Here is a 17,835-nt window from a genome sequence, read left to right as displayed (position 1 = left end):
CCTACACCAAATATTATATTTGTATTTGGCAGTTGCTGGTTAGAGCACTGCCCTAAGAAAAGCTACTGTGATTCACTTGATTATACACAGACAGCTCCATATGATGGGTGGTTGTGAGTGAGATCATAAATAACCCCTGTTTCCCGTAACTGATCCAGTGACATTTACAGGAATAACTCTTAACTGTGACCAGGGGTCTCTGTTATTATCTGAAGTGTTAATTAACCTTGACCTTAATAAACAGCTTTCTGAAGTGAGGGGACCGAGTGAATATCAACAATGTACTAACATTTCATTTGTTGCTAGGAAACAGTCAACACTGATCTCTAGCCATTTATTGTTTAGGTCAAGAGGATCCTTACAAAGCTTTAAAGTCAGGGCATAAATTTGGCTTGAAAACAGATTTATAGAAAGGGATCTGATTTACAAAATGAAAAAGAAAGGTACGTTGCTGTTCTGAAAAAGAAAAGCTTAGATTGGTGCCGTATTTACCTTCAATTATAACTCAGTTGAATTATTTTCTACATATTATTTTGTAAAAATATTTTGTAAATCTGAGGACTCTTAACTACAGGTGTGGCAATGACATTCTTAACGAAGATATATTTGCAGAAATATGATAACTACAAATGTCTTAGACTATCAAAATATAAACTCATCTCTAGAAAAGAGCAAACACTTCTTATTTGCAGATCCACTTAATGCAAGGAAAACTGGACAGTTTTGTTATTTTTTTGAGGAAATTGTTGTCACATTTGTTTTTAAAAAAAAATGTTGCACTTAGTGAAAGCAGTGGGAGAACTGATGCTGTCAGTTCCTGCCCAACTTTTGAAGTGCAAGTTTAGTATAACCAACAGTTGGAACTAATCAGTTGTTATCAACAGAAGTTGATTAATGTAACCAAAATATAATACTCACCAATTTATATCCCATTTTCTGAGATTTAACACTGCAATAGAACAAGCTAAAGAAAACTCAGAGGAAAGTATATACTTTAGGAATGACCCAGGGAGACCTAGTTAATATATATATATATATATATATATATATATATAATATATATATATATATTATAATATGATATATAATATAATACAGTATAATGTATAATATAGTATAATATATAAAATATGTGTAATATAAAATATACTAAAGATCATTAAGGAAGTCTTGCATTGATGAAGAAAGGCGAAAAAGAGCAAAAGTCTGAGGGAGACATTAAACATCCTACTCCCTTAAGAAATTAATTCTGCTTTGACTGGAACAGGAAATAGTAATAAGACTGTAGGAAGAGGATATTGTGGGTCTTTCTTCACATGTTCTTCATTAACTAAAAAAATATAAGGATTAGAAAAGATATATAGAAAATCCAAGTAATCTAATGATATGCCATATAATTCAAATTAATATGTGAATTTAGAAGGGTCTGTATATAAAAATTCAATATGGCTAAAAAGAAATGAGCTGTCTAACTGTGAAAGGCATGGAGTGACTTAGCATGTACTACTAACTAAAAGAAAAGTACTATGTGATTATACTGTAAGAATCATACCACATGATTCCAATCTGTGGCATTCTGAATGAGGTAAAACTGTGGACACAGGAGAAAGATCAGTGGTTGCCTGCAGTTCGTGGAGAGGGAGAGATAAATAAATGATGCACAGGGGATTTTTAGGGCAACTATTTTTAGTAAAACTATTCTGTATGATACTGTAATGATGGATACATGTCATTATACATTTGCCCAAACCTGTAGAGTATACACCCACCGTGAACCTTAATGTTAACTATGGACTTTGTGTCAATGCAGGTTGTCTGTCATAACAAATGTAGCACTTGAGTGAGGAATTTTATAGTCAGGGAGGCTGTGCATCTATGGGGCAGGGGATATATGGGAACACTGTACTTCCTGCTCAATTTTGCTGTGAACTTAAGAATACTCTTTAAGGAGTGCCTGGGTGGCTCAGTCAGTAGAGCATCAATTGCACTCTTGATTTTGGCTCGGTTCATGATCTCACAATTCGTGAGATCGAGCCCCACATCAGGCTCTGTGGTGACAGCATGGAGCCTGCTTGGGATTCTCTCTCTCCCTCTCTTGCTGCCCTTCCCCTGCTCACGTATGTGCACATGTGCTCTCTCGTGCCCACGCGCTCTCTCTCAAAATAAATAAAACTTAAAAAAATACTCTTTAAAAATAAAAGCTATTTTACAGTTTTAATAGAAAAAGCAACTATATTTCCCAAAGTATTCTTTATACTTTTTCTGGAAAACAACAGAAATGTATTGTCTCACAGTCCTGGAGGCTAGATTAAGGTGTTAGCAGGATTCATTTCTTCTAAGGGCTGTGAGGAAGAATCAGTTCCATGCCACTGCCTTACTTTCTGGTGGTTTTCTGTCAGTCTTGATGTTCCTTATCAAGGAACACATCACCCTGATCTCTGCCTTGCTCTTTGTGGTGTTTTCCTTGTGTGCATATCTTATTTCCAAATTTCCCATTTTTAGAAGGAAACCATCATATTGGATTGGGGCCCACCCTAAAAATCTCTTTTTAATACTTCAATAAGAACTATATCTCTAAGTAAGGTCACATTCTGAGGTACAGGAGATTAGGACTTAAACATATGAATTTTGAGAGGACACAATTCAACCCATAACAATAAGAAATTTACCATAATGGCTAAAAAAGGCAAATAAAACAATTGAGAAATACAGAGTATTGGTAAAGATGCAGATTTTTATACATTGCTACTGGGGCTTTAAATTGTGAGAATGGAATTTATTTAGCATATCTATGAATATTTAAAGCAGCACTATCCTTAATAGCCCACGATGGAATCTAGCCAAATGTCCATCAACAGTAGAATGATGAATTGTGGTATAATTATACAATGGAATACTATATAACAATGAAAATAAGATACTTCCATTTCTATAGCAGGGATAAATCTCATATTGAGTGAAAGATGTAGACACAAAAGTACATATTGTACAATTTTATTTATAAAAAGCTAAAAAATCAAAACTAAAAAGCAAAACTAATCTGCGGTGAGAATAGTTAGAATATTGGTTACTGTTGGTGTGAGGTCAGGGGCTGAGAATATGACATAAGGGGTCTCCATTGGGCTGAGTTATCACTATATTGCTTTAATATTAGGCACAAGAAAACCTAACTTGATTATAAATGAATGTATTAGAACAAATTAGTAATGTTTTTGAAAAACGTAAACAATATATACTCTCTCTGCTACTGCCAAAAAAACAAAAACAAAAACAACTACTACCTTGATTTTTACAGACTTTTATAATTAAAATGGGGGGAGAGGAACATGATAAACGGTTGAAGTTGAAGAATATATCCCAGAGTATTCTTTATTTTTTTTTTCTGGAAAAGCTATACATTTCTCTCAGAAAGAAAAAAAAAATTAACAGGAAAACTTAAATTTTAGCATAAAATTAAATTCTGGGTTTTATTTCCCTTTTTACAGGATTAGAAAAAAAGTTATCATTTTTTTTCACATTTCCTTCTTAGTTCGTTAACATTCTTTCCTTTCTGTGGAACATTGTGGTCTTCTGTCTATTTTGCTGATTTTTATGTAGAATTCTGTCAACTCATAATGAGAACAATGGAAAAAATATAAATGATAGAATATACTATGACACTCCAGACCAAAAGTCTGAAAAAGGCACATAATGACATTTTTCTCTAAGGATTTTATTTTTAGAAAATAAAATTGCAAGTGTTTTATATCTCAATAAAATGCTACTTTCAACCTAAAAGGAAAAACAACTTGTGACTTGACCAAGTGCTTGATTTTTGCATCAGCATGTGATTGAAACATAATGAACTGACAAAATAGTGGGGTAAATCTCGGACTATGGAATCCCTGTTCTATCTTACTCTTCTGTTCTTTGATTTATTGCTTCAGGTTAAAAAAAAAAAAGGCTCTTCTAGTCTATATTCAGTATTTAATTAGTGGTTAAAAAACAATGATGAAAAACCATATTAGCTTCTCATTTTTCTGTCTTTACTAAAGAGCTATATATCAAGGCAGGAATAAGAAATGCTCCTGTCTGGTAATAAAAAAACATTAAGCTTGGGACAGATCCCTGGAGCTCCACAACCAAACAGGAAACACCGTGAGACACTGTATTCCATGTGCTGGAAGTGCTTTTCAGTGATAACAAACACGCTTCAAAAGACAACTTTTTTTCTAGGCTAAAAGTAGGACAGGTTAGCTCTGAGAATGAAATGCAACACAAGGGGGCCAGGTGCATTGGGGAGTGGATAAAGAAATCAGCATAAATGCTGACTTGGCCAGACACTTGTGGCTTATTTCAGCCGGTAGTTTTGTTTATTGTGCGAAATACTGCCGCCTAAAACGATGCACCTCTTTTCCTAGATGTGTTGGTGTGGAGCAACGATCGAGTGATTCGCTGGATACAAGCAATTGGACTTCGAGAATATGCAAATAATATTCTTGAGAGTGGTGTGCACGGCTCACTGATAGCCTTGGATGAGAACTTTGACTACAGCAGCCTAGCTTTGTTACTACAGATTCCAACACAGAACACCCAGGCAAGCCCCTTTCCGCTGTAGTTGCACTGTGCCCTAGTTTATGGAGCGATAAAGTACACTTGTAGGGAGGAAAAAAAAAAGTTGGCTGTGTATTCATGAGCCCTAATGAGAGTTAGCTCAGCTCAACCTTTGAAATATGGCACTGGGGCTTTAATTTGAAGCCACTGGATTTCTAGCCAAAACAAAATCATAAAATTAATCAGGAAAAGGGATTTAGAGGTTATGTAGTCCAGCCTTCCACCTGAATGCCAGATTTCCCAAAACAATATCCCTGGCAGATGGCTTTCAGTCTCTGTCTCTCTGAGAGGCGTTCATTTCTATTTACATGTCTGAATTAGACAGACATTTAACAATGAGTATGCCACTGGTTCCCCAACCTGGATAATTATTCAAATTGGCCGAGTTTCTTAAAAATTTAAAATAAAACCTACAAGCTACAGCACAGGCCTAAGAAATCAGATATCCAGAGATTGGGTATAGGAATCCAGTTTATCTAAAGTTTCCCCAAATGATGAGCATTTGCCAGGTTTGAGAACTATCTCTATAGACTTGACAAAAATTTGGCAGTCTAACTTCATTTTTCATTTTTTTTCATTTATTGCAAAGTTTATATAAAATATTCAGTTGGATTAAAGTAACGAAGTGCCCCTTGACCTCAGACATGTATGTGAAGCTGTCTCTCCACTGTCCACAGACTGACTATAAAGAAAATGGCCCTAGCTTGTATTTATAACTAAAACTTGCAATGGCTTTTAGACACGGAGGACTAAAATCTTAAGATGCTTTAAATAAAACAGGATTGTAATGTTTTCTCAGATGAATACAATCTCTCTGATATTTAAAGTAAACTGTGACCTCAGTGATGGTAACTGTAGTTTGATGTCAACAGGCAAGGCAGATTCTTGAAAGGGAATACAATAACCTCCTGGCTCTGGGAACTGAACGGCGGCTGGATGAAGTAAGTCCTTATCTGTCATTCACAAGGGATCTAAGAGTACAAATAAAACAGCTTTCAAGGGATAGTGCTCAAAAATCAATCAGAAGCTTGTTCTCTGGATAGAATCTAGAATTTTCCCCAGTATTGTGCCTAATTATTAAATTTTATTAGTCATTTGGTTTTGGAAAAACCTTTATGAATTCATAAATATTATCATATCAGCAGTTAGAAACACCTAGAAGTAATTTAAAAACAGATTCTCATGAGTTGTGATGGCAAAATTATGATGAGTGACATTTTTTAAAAAAGCAGTGATAACATTAATCCTGATAAACTCAGCTTTTAAATAATTGTGTGCTGACTTCCTAAATATCAGTGTATCCTACAATAAATTTTAGGATATTACGATGAAAAGAAAACTTGCTTTCGGTAAATGGGAAGCTTTTCATTATTTTAGAAAGTGACATTGAGTTTTCCTTAAAAACATATGAGTAACATTTTAACAGTCATAGGATTTAAAAGTTACATGAACTGTAAGAATCCCAAACATAATATATGCATGTTTAAATTATTTGGAAAATAATAAACATATGAGTAGACTCCTGAGACAAAGGAATACAAGCAACATTAGCGAACTCTGTGCATTGATAGATGCTGTGGATTTTATTAGTCCTTCTGAGTTTTTTACAGGGTTTTTCTGGAAGAAGTAGAAAGAAAACCCGAGTATGAAATGGAAAATGCAGAGAGGCATAATTCTGTGTTGCAAAATGCAGGCGTTTCTTGACTAGAAAGAAAAGCTGATTAAAATAATTTTGTGAATGAACCCAGCAAATCCTAAAATGAGGCAATTATTTCACATTCAAATGAGCAAGGAAGATGATCTTGGATTTATAAAATCCAAGCTTTCCTTTGTAGAGGAGGTTATAGACAGATTAGCTCTAGTCTTGACCTCAGCTAACTTCCTATAAATCCATACTCCTGTCCAAGCAGAATAATGATTGATATTTTTAAAACAGTTAATTACTTAACTGATTTTAATTTTATAAGTTGTTTGATAATCTTTTTAATCCTTATTCTTAATTGTTGAATCAAAAAGATAATCTACATAAGCCCTACATGCTCTTGAATGCAATTATTCTCCTTGTTTAAAAGTTGCAAAAGGAGGGGCACCCGGGCGGCTCAGTCGGTTGAGCATCTGATTTCGGCTCAGGTCATGATCTCATGGTTCATGGGGTCAAACCCCACGTCGGGCTCTGTGCTGACAGTTCAGAGCCTGGAGCCTGCTTGGAGTTCTGTATCTCCCTCTCTGTCTGCCCCTCCCCTTCCTGCTCTCTGTCTCTGTCTCTGTCTGTCTCTCTCAAAAATAAATAAACATTAAAAAAAAATTTAAGTTGCAAAAGGAATGTTAATAAAAATTATTGGGGTGCCTGGGTGGCTCAGTCGGTTGAGCGTCCGACTTCAGCTCAGGTCATGATCTCACCAGTCATGAGTTTAAGCCCCACATCGGGCTCTGTGCTGACAGCTCACAGCCTGGAGCCTGCTTTGGATTCTGTGTCCTGCTCTCTCTCTGTGCCCCTCCCTTGCTCATGCTCTCTCTCTCTCTCTCTCTCTCTCTCTCAAGAATAAATAAAAACATTAAAAAAATTTTTTAATAAAATAAAATAATTAGAGAACCATCCTATTGCTACATTTTAAAATGTGGATTGACTCAAAGGAGCCAGGTAGAGACTCAAGCATATATGAGTTACTGTTGCTTTCTGAAAGTAATAAAAAGCCAAAAGGTCTAAATGGTATGTGACTATCTGCCTTTAAAATATGCTGCATCTTGTTCTTATTTATTAAATAAAGAACACAGCACATGATTTTATCATTCCAACACTGTAGTCTCTTTTGTCCTAGTTTTTTGTTTGTTTTTTTGTTTGTTTGTTTTTGTTTTTTGAGTGTGAGCAAAAGTAGCTAAACAACTTACCCAGAACCTGTGCTTGTTTCTGGGGCTGATTACATTCAGCCCCCACTGAAAGAATTTGAGAAGTGCTCCTGTGCTTCTGCAGACTTTCACTTCAAGTTAGTGGGTATCCTTTATCCTTACCTCATGGAAACTTTTTCCTCTGATGTTGCTGATAGGTCCCATTAACTTTCTGAGGGAAGACAGTGTAAAAGAGCAAAAGAGATCATGATTTAAATCCTCCACTTGCTTATTTTTGAGTCCCTAACCCTTACATTGCAGGAGTTGTATATCCCTACACTGTAATATAGTGTTTTGTAGAACTGAAGAGTGTTTATGTTTATGCAACAACTCTTCCAAAATTCTGATTTCCAAGAAATCAGAGGCCACAACTGTGAACTTCTGCTTCTTTTCTCTATTTATAAACATTTGGAGGCTTAGGACAATGTAGAACCTGGCAGTGGAGAAAAGGAGTAGCAGACATCTCTTAAATTGTAAAATGGCTCCCTAATCTAAACAAAATTTAGATTTGGATGCTATGGATTCTAGTAGAACAATGGATATATATAATTTCTTAGGTGATTTCATTTTTTCCAAATTGACTCTGAATGTCAACTAAATTAGCAGTCCATGATGAAGAATACCTTATAGTTTTACTTATTTAGAACAATGATAATTTGAGCTAAGTATTGACCTATTATTCTATATGCCAAAATGAAGTCACCTGAGCTAATAAAGGTAACCACGCACACTGAGATTAACTTCAGGGAATAGATAACCATTCCCTACATGAGAAACATAGTGACATAAGAAGATAAGATCTACGTAGAATGATTAATATTTTCCTTAGAATTTGACATAAAGAGTAATTTGTGTTTAATAAAGAATAATACTTGCTAAACAGTAGATTACATATCACTCCTTGTGAATATAGAGAAAGTTCATTGTATCTAAGCAGATGCTTTGTGTATGCGCAGAGAGGGAAGAGATTATATCATTATGATAGAACAGAATCAGCAGCCAGAAATACATTTGTAAAACAGCAACCAGAATTATATTATGCTTTTAGTGGTGTCTAAAGAGCTAAAAGGATGGTTTCCAAGCTCCACAGGTTTTTCAATAAACCACAAGTTAATTCATTATCAGCTGAAATCTAACAAATGACAAATTTGGTTTCTTACACAAACTATAGGTTATTTATCTGATATGATCCAGGCTGTATCAAATATAGCTCTCCCATATGTCTCTTTTTTACTTAAAAGCAAAACTCATGAAATAGTTATTTAAGTTTGTGAGTCAAACACGGTTTGTGTAACACTTAGTGAACTAAATATATAATCTCATACTATAAAATCAGTTGGCATAAAGTGTGACAAAGAAGAGATAATATTGGGGTTTTACTTTAGGTTTTCAAAACGATTTACTTTTACAGATAGCAAACCTTAGTTTTGGAGTCAGAGGAAAATTTTTATGAAAGCATTTCTGCTGCAAATCTCCTGTGTTATTGTTTTGGAATCAGTAGAACTCTCCAAATAAAACATAATATTCCATAGGTGTGCTTTACAGACAGACTGTAGATATCAGTGTTGCATGTTTCTAAGTGCACAGTTTTAAGGACCTGGACTAGTTTACTTGTTATTACATCCAATTATAATTCTGTACTGGCAGAGTGATGATAAGAATTTCAGGCGTGGGTCAACATGGAGAAGACAGTTTCCTCCCCGTGAAGTACACGGAATCAGCATGATGCCTGGGTCCTCAGAAACGTTACCAGCTGGATTTAGGTTAACCACAACATCTGGGCAGTCGAGGAAAATGACAACGGATGGTACAGTAGTTTTGCATTTCTGCTTATAAAGTAAAAAAAAAAAAAAAAAAACATGTTACCTGTTTAGCAAATGCTAGTATCGTTCTCTGACTTTGCATAGCTTTCTGGAAATTCTTAAGTTGGTTTGCTCTGCTTGAAGTTTACTTTGCTTTCATCAAAAACAGACTCTTGCAAACGGCTGATGCATGAACCCATGGCACCTCATTCACATTATTAAACATAATTTATAAAATCCTGGAAAGGACAGTTTTGGCTAATGTCCACATCTAGGAAGAACAATACTCATCTGCATGATTTGTGTTTCTTTACTCTTCTATTCTCAAAGCAAAGAATTTGTTTAGTTAGAAGATGAATTCGGACTAAAAGGTCCTTAGTAAATGGAAATTAACTCCACAGTCTCCCTACATGTTTGAATATTGCAAGTTTTGTATTTCATCTTAGTAACCCAGATTCATCAGATATTTTCACCTCTGACCAAGGCAGAAGGCCTTAAATAAACAAGCACAACTATGAGAAGAGAATTAAACAAACACAAAGCCAATAGTAATTTCCCAATTAGTATTATTTCCTTCTGTGGACATTAGACTTGTGTTATATACCTCACAAAGGAAGACAGCCATTCTGAAGGAGAGACCACTTTGAAATAGCAGTCACAAAATTATTTCTATTTGGTAGACATTAAAAGAAAAAAAAATAGCCCCACTCTCTTTATTAAGACAATTGCCTAGAACCATTATTTCTTTTCAGGGTTGTAGCTATCATGGCCCTCAAAATTAGTTCCAGTATAACCCGTGATCTTTGTTCTACACGTCTTCTAACTTGTTAACATCATGGAACATATTAAAAAATTCAGGAGGAATTTATTGCAACTAAAATTAGTGAAGAAGCTCTTCAGCACTTGGAGGGGGAAAAAATCCTCTATCCTGAATTCTCTGGGAGCAATCTTTGCTTCAAAAACAGAAACACCATGGGGAGCTGCTTTTGTTACAGGCTTCATCTAAGGAGGAATACACAGCAACTCGAAAGTACAGTCGAATCACAACGGAATAAGTTTTCATTAGTAACTTGGTCTAGCGGGAAGGGATAGGAGTGGCTGATGTCTGAGAGAAAGAAGGTCTACTAGTATGTTCAGGATCCCTTTACGCAGGGGATAATCTTTCTCATCTGAGATTTTTGTACTCAATCATCCAAGTTCCTCTAAAGCCCTTTTCTCCGTTTGCAGTTGCCTCATCAAGACTGCAGAGGTTAGACAACTCCACTGTTCGCACATACTCATGTTGACAAGCCACTCAAAGGAGGCAGCACTGACTTGCTGTGAGTAGCTTTCCTCGGCTGACAAAAAAACAAACCACCCAAAAATGGAACCGACATAGAGTAGTAAATCCACACGATATTCTCTGGTATGGCCTGGCAGTACAGAGGGGAGATGACCCTTTTGGACTGCTAGAGGGTGGAAGAGGAGTCTTAATATCGTAGCTCTTAATCTCATCTTTCCGATCACCATCTGTCTGCTCTGATTTAAGGTCCATCTGTTGGAGGCCTGTCACTATCTTATTACACATCAGCAGGTCGCAGCCCCAGCCACCGCCATCTACTTTTCAGTAGCATTTTATACGGACGCACATAGCGTTTCATTGAAGAGAATTCGGCACTCACAGAGTAACACACTTTTAAGTGAATATTTTATATAGGGAAAGTTAAAGCAAGCAGAAAGTGATTCTAGTAGGTACACAGAATCAACTAGCAGCAGAAGCAGGTAAATGATGTAGAGGTAGTTTATTATTAGAAGCCAACGTATGACTGATAATTTTGAATTTCAGTGTATTGTTTTTCATCACTGATTTATATTTGCTGAAAACAAATATGAGCTTTAAGGATCTGGGGCTCACAGCATAGGAACAAAGTGAAATTCTAAGAATGGCAAATAGGACTAAAACCTTGATATATAATTATAAGGTATTAGGCATTTGTATTTAGAGAAATACTGGCTGATGGGATCTACTTCCAAGTCCATACAAAAATGGAGTTTTTTTGAAAAACGGTGGTAGTAAGCCTGTGGTTTCCTAGGCTGTACATGTCAAATGCTCATGAAACTTGTTTAACCTAAAACTGAGTTTTACCAAAATATTTGCCATTTATAATAAATTAATATTTTGGAAAAAGACTTTTTAGAGCAATATTTAGAACCCAGTGCGCGCACAGGGACAGGGAGAAGAAGCAGTTACAGGCAGAGGAACAGCTCATCTTGTGTTGTTTATTCATCGCCTTGAATGAAAGCTCCATGCAATTTCTTGTTGGTCTTTGGGGCCTACTATGGGAGCTGGTGTGCTGCCTTATTTGGGTCACTGTTTGAAGCTGCTGATAAAATAAAAAGCTTTAAGAGATTTAATTTCAGAATGTAAAACCCTAACATTAAAAATTTAATTATGGTATACAATTTGGCATCTAATTAGGCATGATCTAAAGTATATAATGATTTGGCTAAATAAGAGGCTTTCCAAAATACTGTTTGTAATAGCTTCTACACATAACATGATAATTTCCCCAGGAACTGAATACTTCACTAATTTACAAATGACTAATATGTTGAATAGGGCTCGCTTCTTAGTTTTTGACTGATGGGTAGAATTACTCTTTAGCTATTTGCAGTTTGTATTTTGTGCATGGCATTCTAGTTCATATTTCCTAATTTTTACCATTAAATAAGATAAAGGTATTTGTTTACAATAACCCAATCAAGGACAGCCAGTTTCTGTTTTGACGAAACATTAACACTTTTATTATTAAAATAATTCAGAACATATTATTTATCATTTCATTTGTGTCAGAAATAGAAATTGTGAGCTTTTTCTAAGTATATTATGACAGGAAGAATCAGTGATGCCACATCACTGATCCAGACACTGATCCAGATCCTTTGAAATATGGTGTTTTTGTCACAAGTAAACAAAGATGTCTTTTCAGGGGCGCCTGTGTGGCTCAGTCGGTTGAACGTCCAACTCTTGTTTTTGGCTCAGGTCATGGTCTCATTGTTTGTCAGTTAGAGCCCCACTTTGGGCTTGGAGCTGACAGCACAGAGACTGCTTGGGATTCTCTCTCTCCCTCTCAGCTTGCCCTTCCCCCTGCCCAATTTCAAAAAAAAGAAAAGAAAAGAAAAAAATAAAGGTGTCTTCTTTTTAAGAGCTCTAAAAGATATGAACTAGAATAAGAATCTATTCCATGAAAGAAGTCAACTCAACCGAATTTACTGATGAGCAAGCTGCAGATTTTTCAAAAGGACTGCTCACATTTTCTATGAATACCTTTGTTTATATTTACTGCCATGCTTTCCACAAACTTGAGCAAATCTTGTGATTTATTAAATTGGCTTGCACAAAGTTGGAGAAGGAGCAAATGTTAATTATGTCCAGCTATCGGCCAGATCCTAGATGGCGTTCCGTTTGTAGACTCCTAGGATGGAAGTAGGCAGGCTCCATGGAGGAGTCTCACTGGTGGCACAGGGGGACTTTCCAGTCCGGGAGCTGACAGCAGACTAACACTGTTCATTAAATATTTCAGATGTCGTCTTTTCAGCCTACTCTACCTAAAGTGCACTACCATCTATGAAGACAAACAGTAAAAACCTTTGTGAAGACTGAATTCTAAGGAAACAACCACCAGTGGTTTATTATGCTGAAAATGTGATTTTGGGGGACTCAGATATTAAGTTTGATTAGTTTACTACAATTGTAAGAAAATGCTTAAGTCATTTGAATAATAAGCATCATCCACGTCATAAATTCTGTACAACAGATGCTTTTATGAAATGGAGCCACTCGTTTTTTCATGTTTTATTGTAAAATACTAGGCATTTATGTATTACTGTGTATGTATTTCTTTTTAAATGTGTAAGTCTTATGTAAATGGATATAAATATGATTTTTAAAAAAATAAAATATATGGTTCATGGAGTCTCGAGTGCAAACATTTGACAATTCCAAGTACCGTTTGTATTTTACCATTCCACCATTTTTACAGTTTCTGAATTGTAACAGTCAAATCGATATGTTTCTCCTTCAAGTCTGTCAATACTTAAAGCTGAAAACCTGCCTCTGATCATGTAAAAAGGAATGATTTAACCTGGAACTGGAGCCAAAAATAGTCCTTTAAAGGCAATCAGGGATGTCCTATATCTTTAGAAATAGCACTGTGATGGCTCGATCTCCTTTTCGACACAAAACAAAGCTAAACTGTTTACAAGAGTCAAGAGCAAATATTTAAAAAAATAATTTATAAGGAATAAACAGCATCTTCTCTTGTTATCTGTGGACCAAGAAAAAAGAGAAAAAACAAAAAAAAAACTTCTTTACTAAGAACCACATGTTCATCAGATATCTCGAACCGCCAGCCGGCACTGTTCAGTGAATGTCAACCACTGCAGAGTCTGAGGCTCATTTCCATTGAAAAAAAACAAAAAACCCAGAAACCTTTCCCTTTTGTCAATGTAACAGGGCATTAGCCAGACTCATGTCTAATGTTATAAGCTTCTAGCCAAGATGGCCTTGTTGCGACTTCCCTGAAGTCAGTCTTATCAGAGGAAATAAATGAAAGACAGAATGATTAACATATATAGTGTATAAAAGTATAGAAGAGTAATCTCTTCCCTGTGGCTTTATTTGGTGGTGTTACTGTTGTTTATTCTTTGTTTATACGGGAGATTTCAAAGTAAAACCTATTTAATAATACCATTTATCTAACTGCTGATTTTCTGCTGCTTGATCTTATGAAGCGCAAGACCTGTCATTAGTAATTTCCTTTTTGTATTTAATTTGCTGTTTGCACGTACATTTGTTTTGATGTCTATTTTTGTTTAACAGATTCAGTCAAAAGGTAATGGTAACAGAAACCCTCTCCATTGTCAATAAAAAAAAAAATACTTCCAGTTCTCTGTTTAATCTTTGTTTTCTAGTCACATAATATTTAAACTATAATGAAAATTGGTCTTCTAGTGACTCTCAGTCTATTTTTTACCTTCAAAAGTGAGTCTGCCACAAGAGGGAGCACTGAACTTGCATATGAAGGTGATTTTTAAAATTTTCTGGAAATGTTGCCTGAGCAGAAACAATGCAAAGGAGCTTTCTCAGCTCATCTGATCACTGGGATCTTGACTTAGGGAAATGAAATATAATACAGAAACTATATTATAACAACACACTAGATCTGTATCTACTCTCAATACATGACTCAGAGAATATCCAGTAAGAAATGTTAATCGTTTATAATAGATTCTAATGTATAGAGAGAAAAAGATCTAGCTATTCCCTCAAAAACAAAACAAAACAAAAAAAAACAAAACAAAAAAAAACAAAACATAAAATACTCTTCAACTTATAGTATAATTTCTGCCAGAATCTAAAATCCATTTACTGGAGTAAGCTCAGAATCTCAATATGTTTCCTTCTGACCAGTTCTCAAACTTATGAATTTTCACATTTGTAATGATGAGAGCCTTCTCAAATACAATTTATATAAACAAAAGTGCTCCTTAGATATAAAGCAGATCTTTTATATATTTAATGTATTGTCTGGAGCAAAATAACTGGAAAACACTTTTCCATAGATTTGAAAGAAAATCTTATTTAAATTTTTCCAATGTCTTACAGTAAAATATTCTATGAAAATACCAAGAAAAGGTCATGAGGACTTTATTTCAGAAAATACAATGATTGTATTTTTGGTAACATTATATCGTTATTTTTAAAGATACATTTAATCCAGAATATTCTAGGTACTATCTACTGAAAGTGCTTTATGGTAAGAGAAAATTCCTTTTTTTTTCCTACCAAATTTTAGGCAGTCCAACAACTCAAGTGTATCTTTCTTGCCCCACTTTTAGTCCCATGAAAGTAACAGTACTTCCTCTCTTTGGAGGAGATAAATTTCCTCAACCAGATGCAGGAACAGTACTTCCTCCCCAGTCTCATGCACCGAGTTATTGGAAAATAACTTGAGCCTGCTTGCTAATGTGTCCCTTCAGAATTGATTGCTAGGAAAAATGTGCAAGAGGTCCACAGATACACCCTTCACACAGTTCTCGGATCTGCCTTTGTTTATCCCTCACAAATGAACAACGGTACACATTCAGCTAAAGAATTTGCCATTTCAAATTGACGGGATGTTACACGAAAAAATAATTCTTATATTCTTAACAAGAATATATTACTTAAGATTACAGTTGTGATAATGAGTAAAATGTACCCAACAGAAGGGACACTTTAAGGAACTTCACAGCTTCAAATTATAAGTTGAATGTCTGTCTAGTTGGTTTAATGCAGGCTACCGAAACTAAGAGAACAATTAGCTGAAAAAATTTTCAGGTGTAACAATCAAGAAGCCAATTTAAGCAAAGAGGACTTTACTTTGAGAAGCCATTGATTTATAGCTTATGGTCCAAAAAAAAAAAAAAAAGAAAAACCTATCATTTTCATAATGTCTTTATATATAAGTTGTAAGCATTTTTTATGAAATAAACAAGTAAATAAGCTCTCTGTTATCTCTCACATATATTTCATATACCCAGACTATCATGTTAGGACAGCTGCTCTTAAAAAATAATTTTCCTGATGGACTGAAAGATTGGGAAATACTTTTAGCACCATCAAAGACTCAATGGGCATGGTATATATATATTTTTTAGTTTAAATGTATTCTTCGATAACTGATAGCATGTAGAATCCTAAGTAAATCATATATTTAATTATCTACTCTGGCTAATTGGTACATTACCATAAACTTATTAACAAAGATTCATTTTCAGGAATTTTTCTTAAATTCTCAATAGTTTTAGATAAGTTTAAATGGAAACATGTGTTTGAATGTCACAATGTGTTTTTAGTGAGTTATTATTAAAAAATTACAGATTTCACATAAAAATCTAGATTTGGGATTACTAAAAACTCCAGGTCTTCAGCATAATATAAAAACTTTTACATTTCTTCCTTAAGAGTTTTCCTTGTCAGTTTACTGCATTTTTGTGTCATTTCCTTGTTTTTATAGGAAGCTGGAATCATTAAGTGTACGGTCAACTAAGAACCTGAGACAGGAGGAACTCCAAAGCGCTCTCACCTCCCTGACAAACAGACTGGATTAAATGACCTCTAGGATCTGTCAGGCATGTGATTTCCCTTGACAAGGTCAAAATGACCCGAGGGCAGAGCTGTATCCTGGTATCTAAGCTTCCCTCAGGAAATGTAGGTCTAGATGGATGCTCGTATTTCAAAGTCATCGGTCTAGGTGATTCCCTAAAACCTCCCATTTTATCTATTTTTTTTTTTTTAATAACCATGCATGGGGACATCTCAAGAATGTTAGAAAATATTCAGAATTTCTATAAGAAAAATTATCATTATTTTCTGACTTCAACTTGAGTTTTAGGTTTTGGGTCAAAGCTACAGATTCCTCATTTCAGGAAGTACTCTATGTTAATATGCCACTTTCAATTAAAATATTTGAGGGAGTAAGCTTTTTAAAATCATACATTAGCTATATTTTTCCTAAATTAAAGTGATAGACAATCTACAATGAACCATGTTCCAGGCAACCGAAAAAGATGCTAATTGGGTCTAATTAAACAGAAGGCACAGGTCTTCTTCTAGTCTTCAAGTACTATTTTTTTTTTTTTAGACCAAGCTTTATAATTCACATTTCGGGTTGCAAGTAATTTCTACTTAAATATTTATTTATGGGAAAGAATTCAAAAAATTTGACTCCAGTTAGAAAATTGACTCAAATTGACGCAAAATAGGAAAAAAGAAAGTCATGATGCCTGCTTCAGCACTTCTTCTATGTGCCCAAAAATGCTGGGGTCTTCAATTGTAGGTGTTATCTGGAAAGAAAAAACAAGAGATGAATGTTCATCCCTGAACCCCTTCCATCTCTCTATAATTAAACAATTACATGCAATGTTGTATTCCCCATTATCTTATAATATGCATATAAAAATGTTGAAAACAAGGGAACTCTGATTTTAATATTTTAAAATATAATTTGTAGTCTTCCAGAATAATAAACTGTTCATTTAGCAAAACTATTGGTCCTAAATGATGGGGTTTGGGGGTGTTGGTGAGGGTTTGGAGCCAATGGCCAGGAAAGAATTCTCGAAGAAGTCTTGGTGTCAAAAAGGTGATTTTATTAAAGCACGGGGACAGGACCCACGGGCACAAAGAGCTGCACTGGGGTTGTGAGGAGTGACTGTTTATTATATACTGTTGGGGGAGGCAAAGTCAAGAGGAAGTTTCTTAAAGGGATTTCCACATGCTAAAGAGGATTTACAGATTATTGGAAGCCTACCTATTGTCAAGCTAAGGTTGTTTTTCCCTCTAGCAAAGCATTATCATTAAGATAGGGACGTCACAGAAATTAGGTTATTGATAAAATGGTCTTTTTCTTGTAATATTACTAAGATATTTGTAAACTGATGGAGACTGTATCAGTTTAGCCATTTGTTTTATGTCCTTTCCTTTGTTCTTGGGCAGCCAGGAGTGCCTGAGGAATGTGTCACATAGCCCACG

The 17,835-nt window shown here is 35.1% G+C and overlaps 2 protein-coding genes across 4 annotated transcripts in view; one reads left to right on the top strand and one right to left on the bottom strand.

The window, feature by feature from the left end:
- PPFIA2 (PTPRF interacting protein alpha 2) overlaps window positions 1–16,405 on the top strand; it is a 487,632-nt gene extending 471,227 nt beyond the window's left edge. Inside the window, exons 28-32 of one of the 3 annotated variants that reach the window (XM_042992819.1) lie at window positions 4,401–4,576; window positions 5,466–5,534; window positions 9,127–9,286; window positions 10,509–10,600; window positions 12,845–14,222. In XM_042992819.1, the coding sequence (XP_042848753.1) occupies window positions 4,401–4,576; window positions 5,466–5,534; window positions 9,127–9,286; window positions 10,509–10,567 (464 nt within the window). In that variant the 3' untranslated portion in view covers window positions 10,568–10,600; window positions 12,845–14,222. Of the gene's footprint in view, window positions 1–4,400; window positions 4,577–5,465; window positions 5,535–9,126; window positions 9,287–10,508; window positions 10,601–12,844; window positions 14,223–16,321 lie in introns of those variants that run through there. The other 2 variants (XM_042992818.1, XM_042992817.1) reach the window with 2 other exon arrangements.
- The window catches only part of ACSS3 (acyl-CoA synthetase short chain family member 3), a 155,520-nt gene continuing 152,559 nt past the window's right edge, over window positions 14,875–17,835 (bottom strand). Inside the window, exon 16 of the mRNA XM_007088761.2 lies at window positions 14,875–17,150. Coding sequence (XP_007088823.2) covers window positions 17,082–17,150 — 69 coding nt within the window. The 3' untranslated portion in view covers window positions 14,875–17,081. The remainder of the gene's footprint in view (window positions 17,151–17,835) is intronic.

This window comes from Panthera tigris, chromosome B4, assembly GCF_018350195.1.
Source record: "Panthera tigris isolate Pti1 chromosome B4, P.tigris_Pti1_mat1.1, whole genome shotgun sequence".
Lineage (NCBI taxonomy): Eukaryota > Metazoa > Chordata > Mammalia > Carnivora > Felidae > Panthera > Panthera tigris.
Note: the sequence above shows the minus strand (reverse complement) of the source record. Positions and strands in the feature narration are given on the sequence as shown.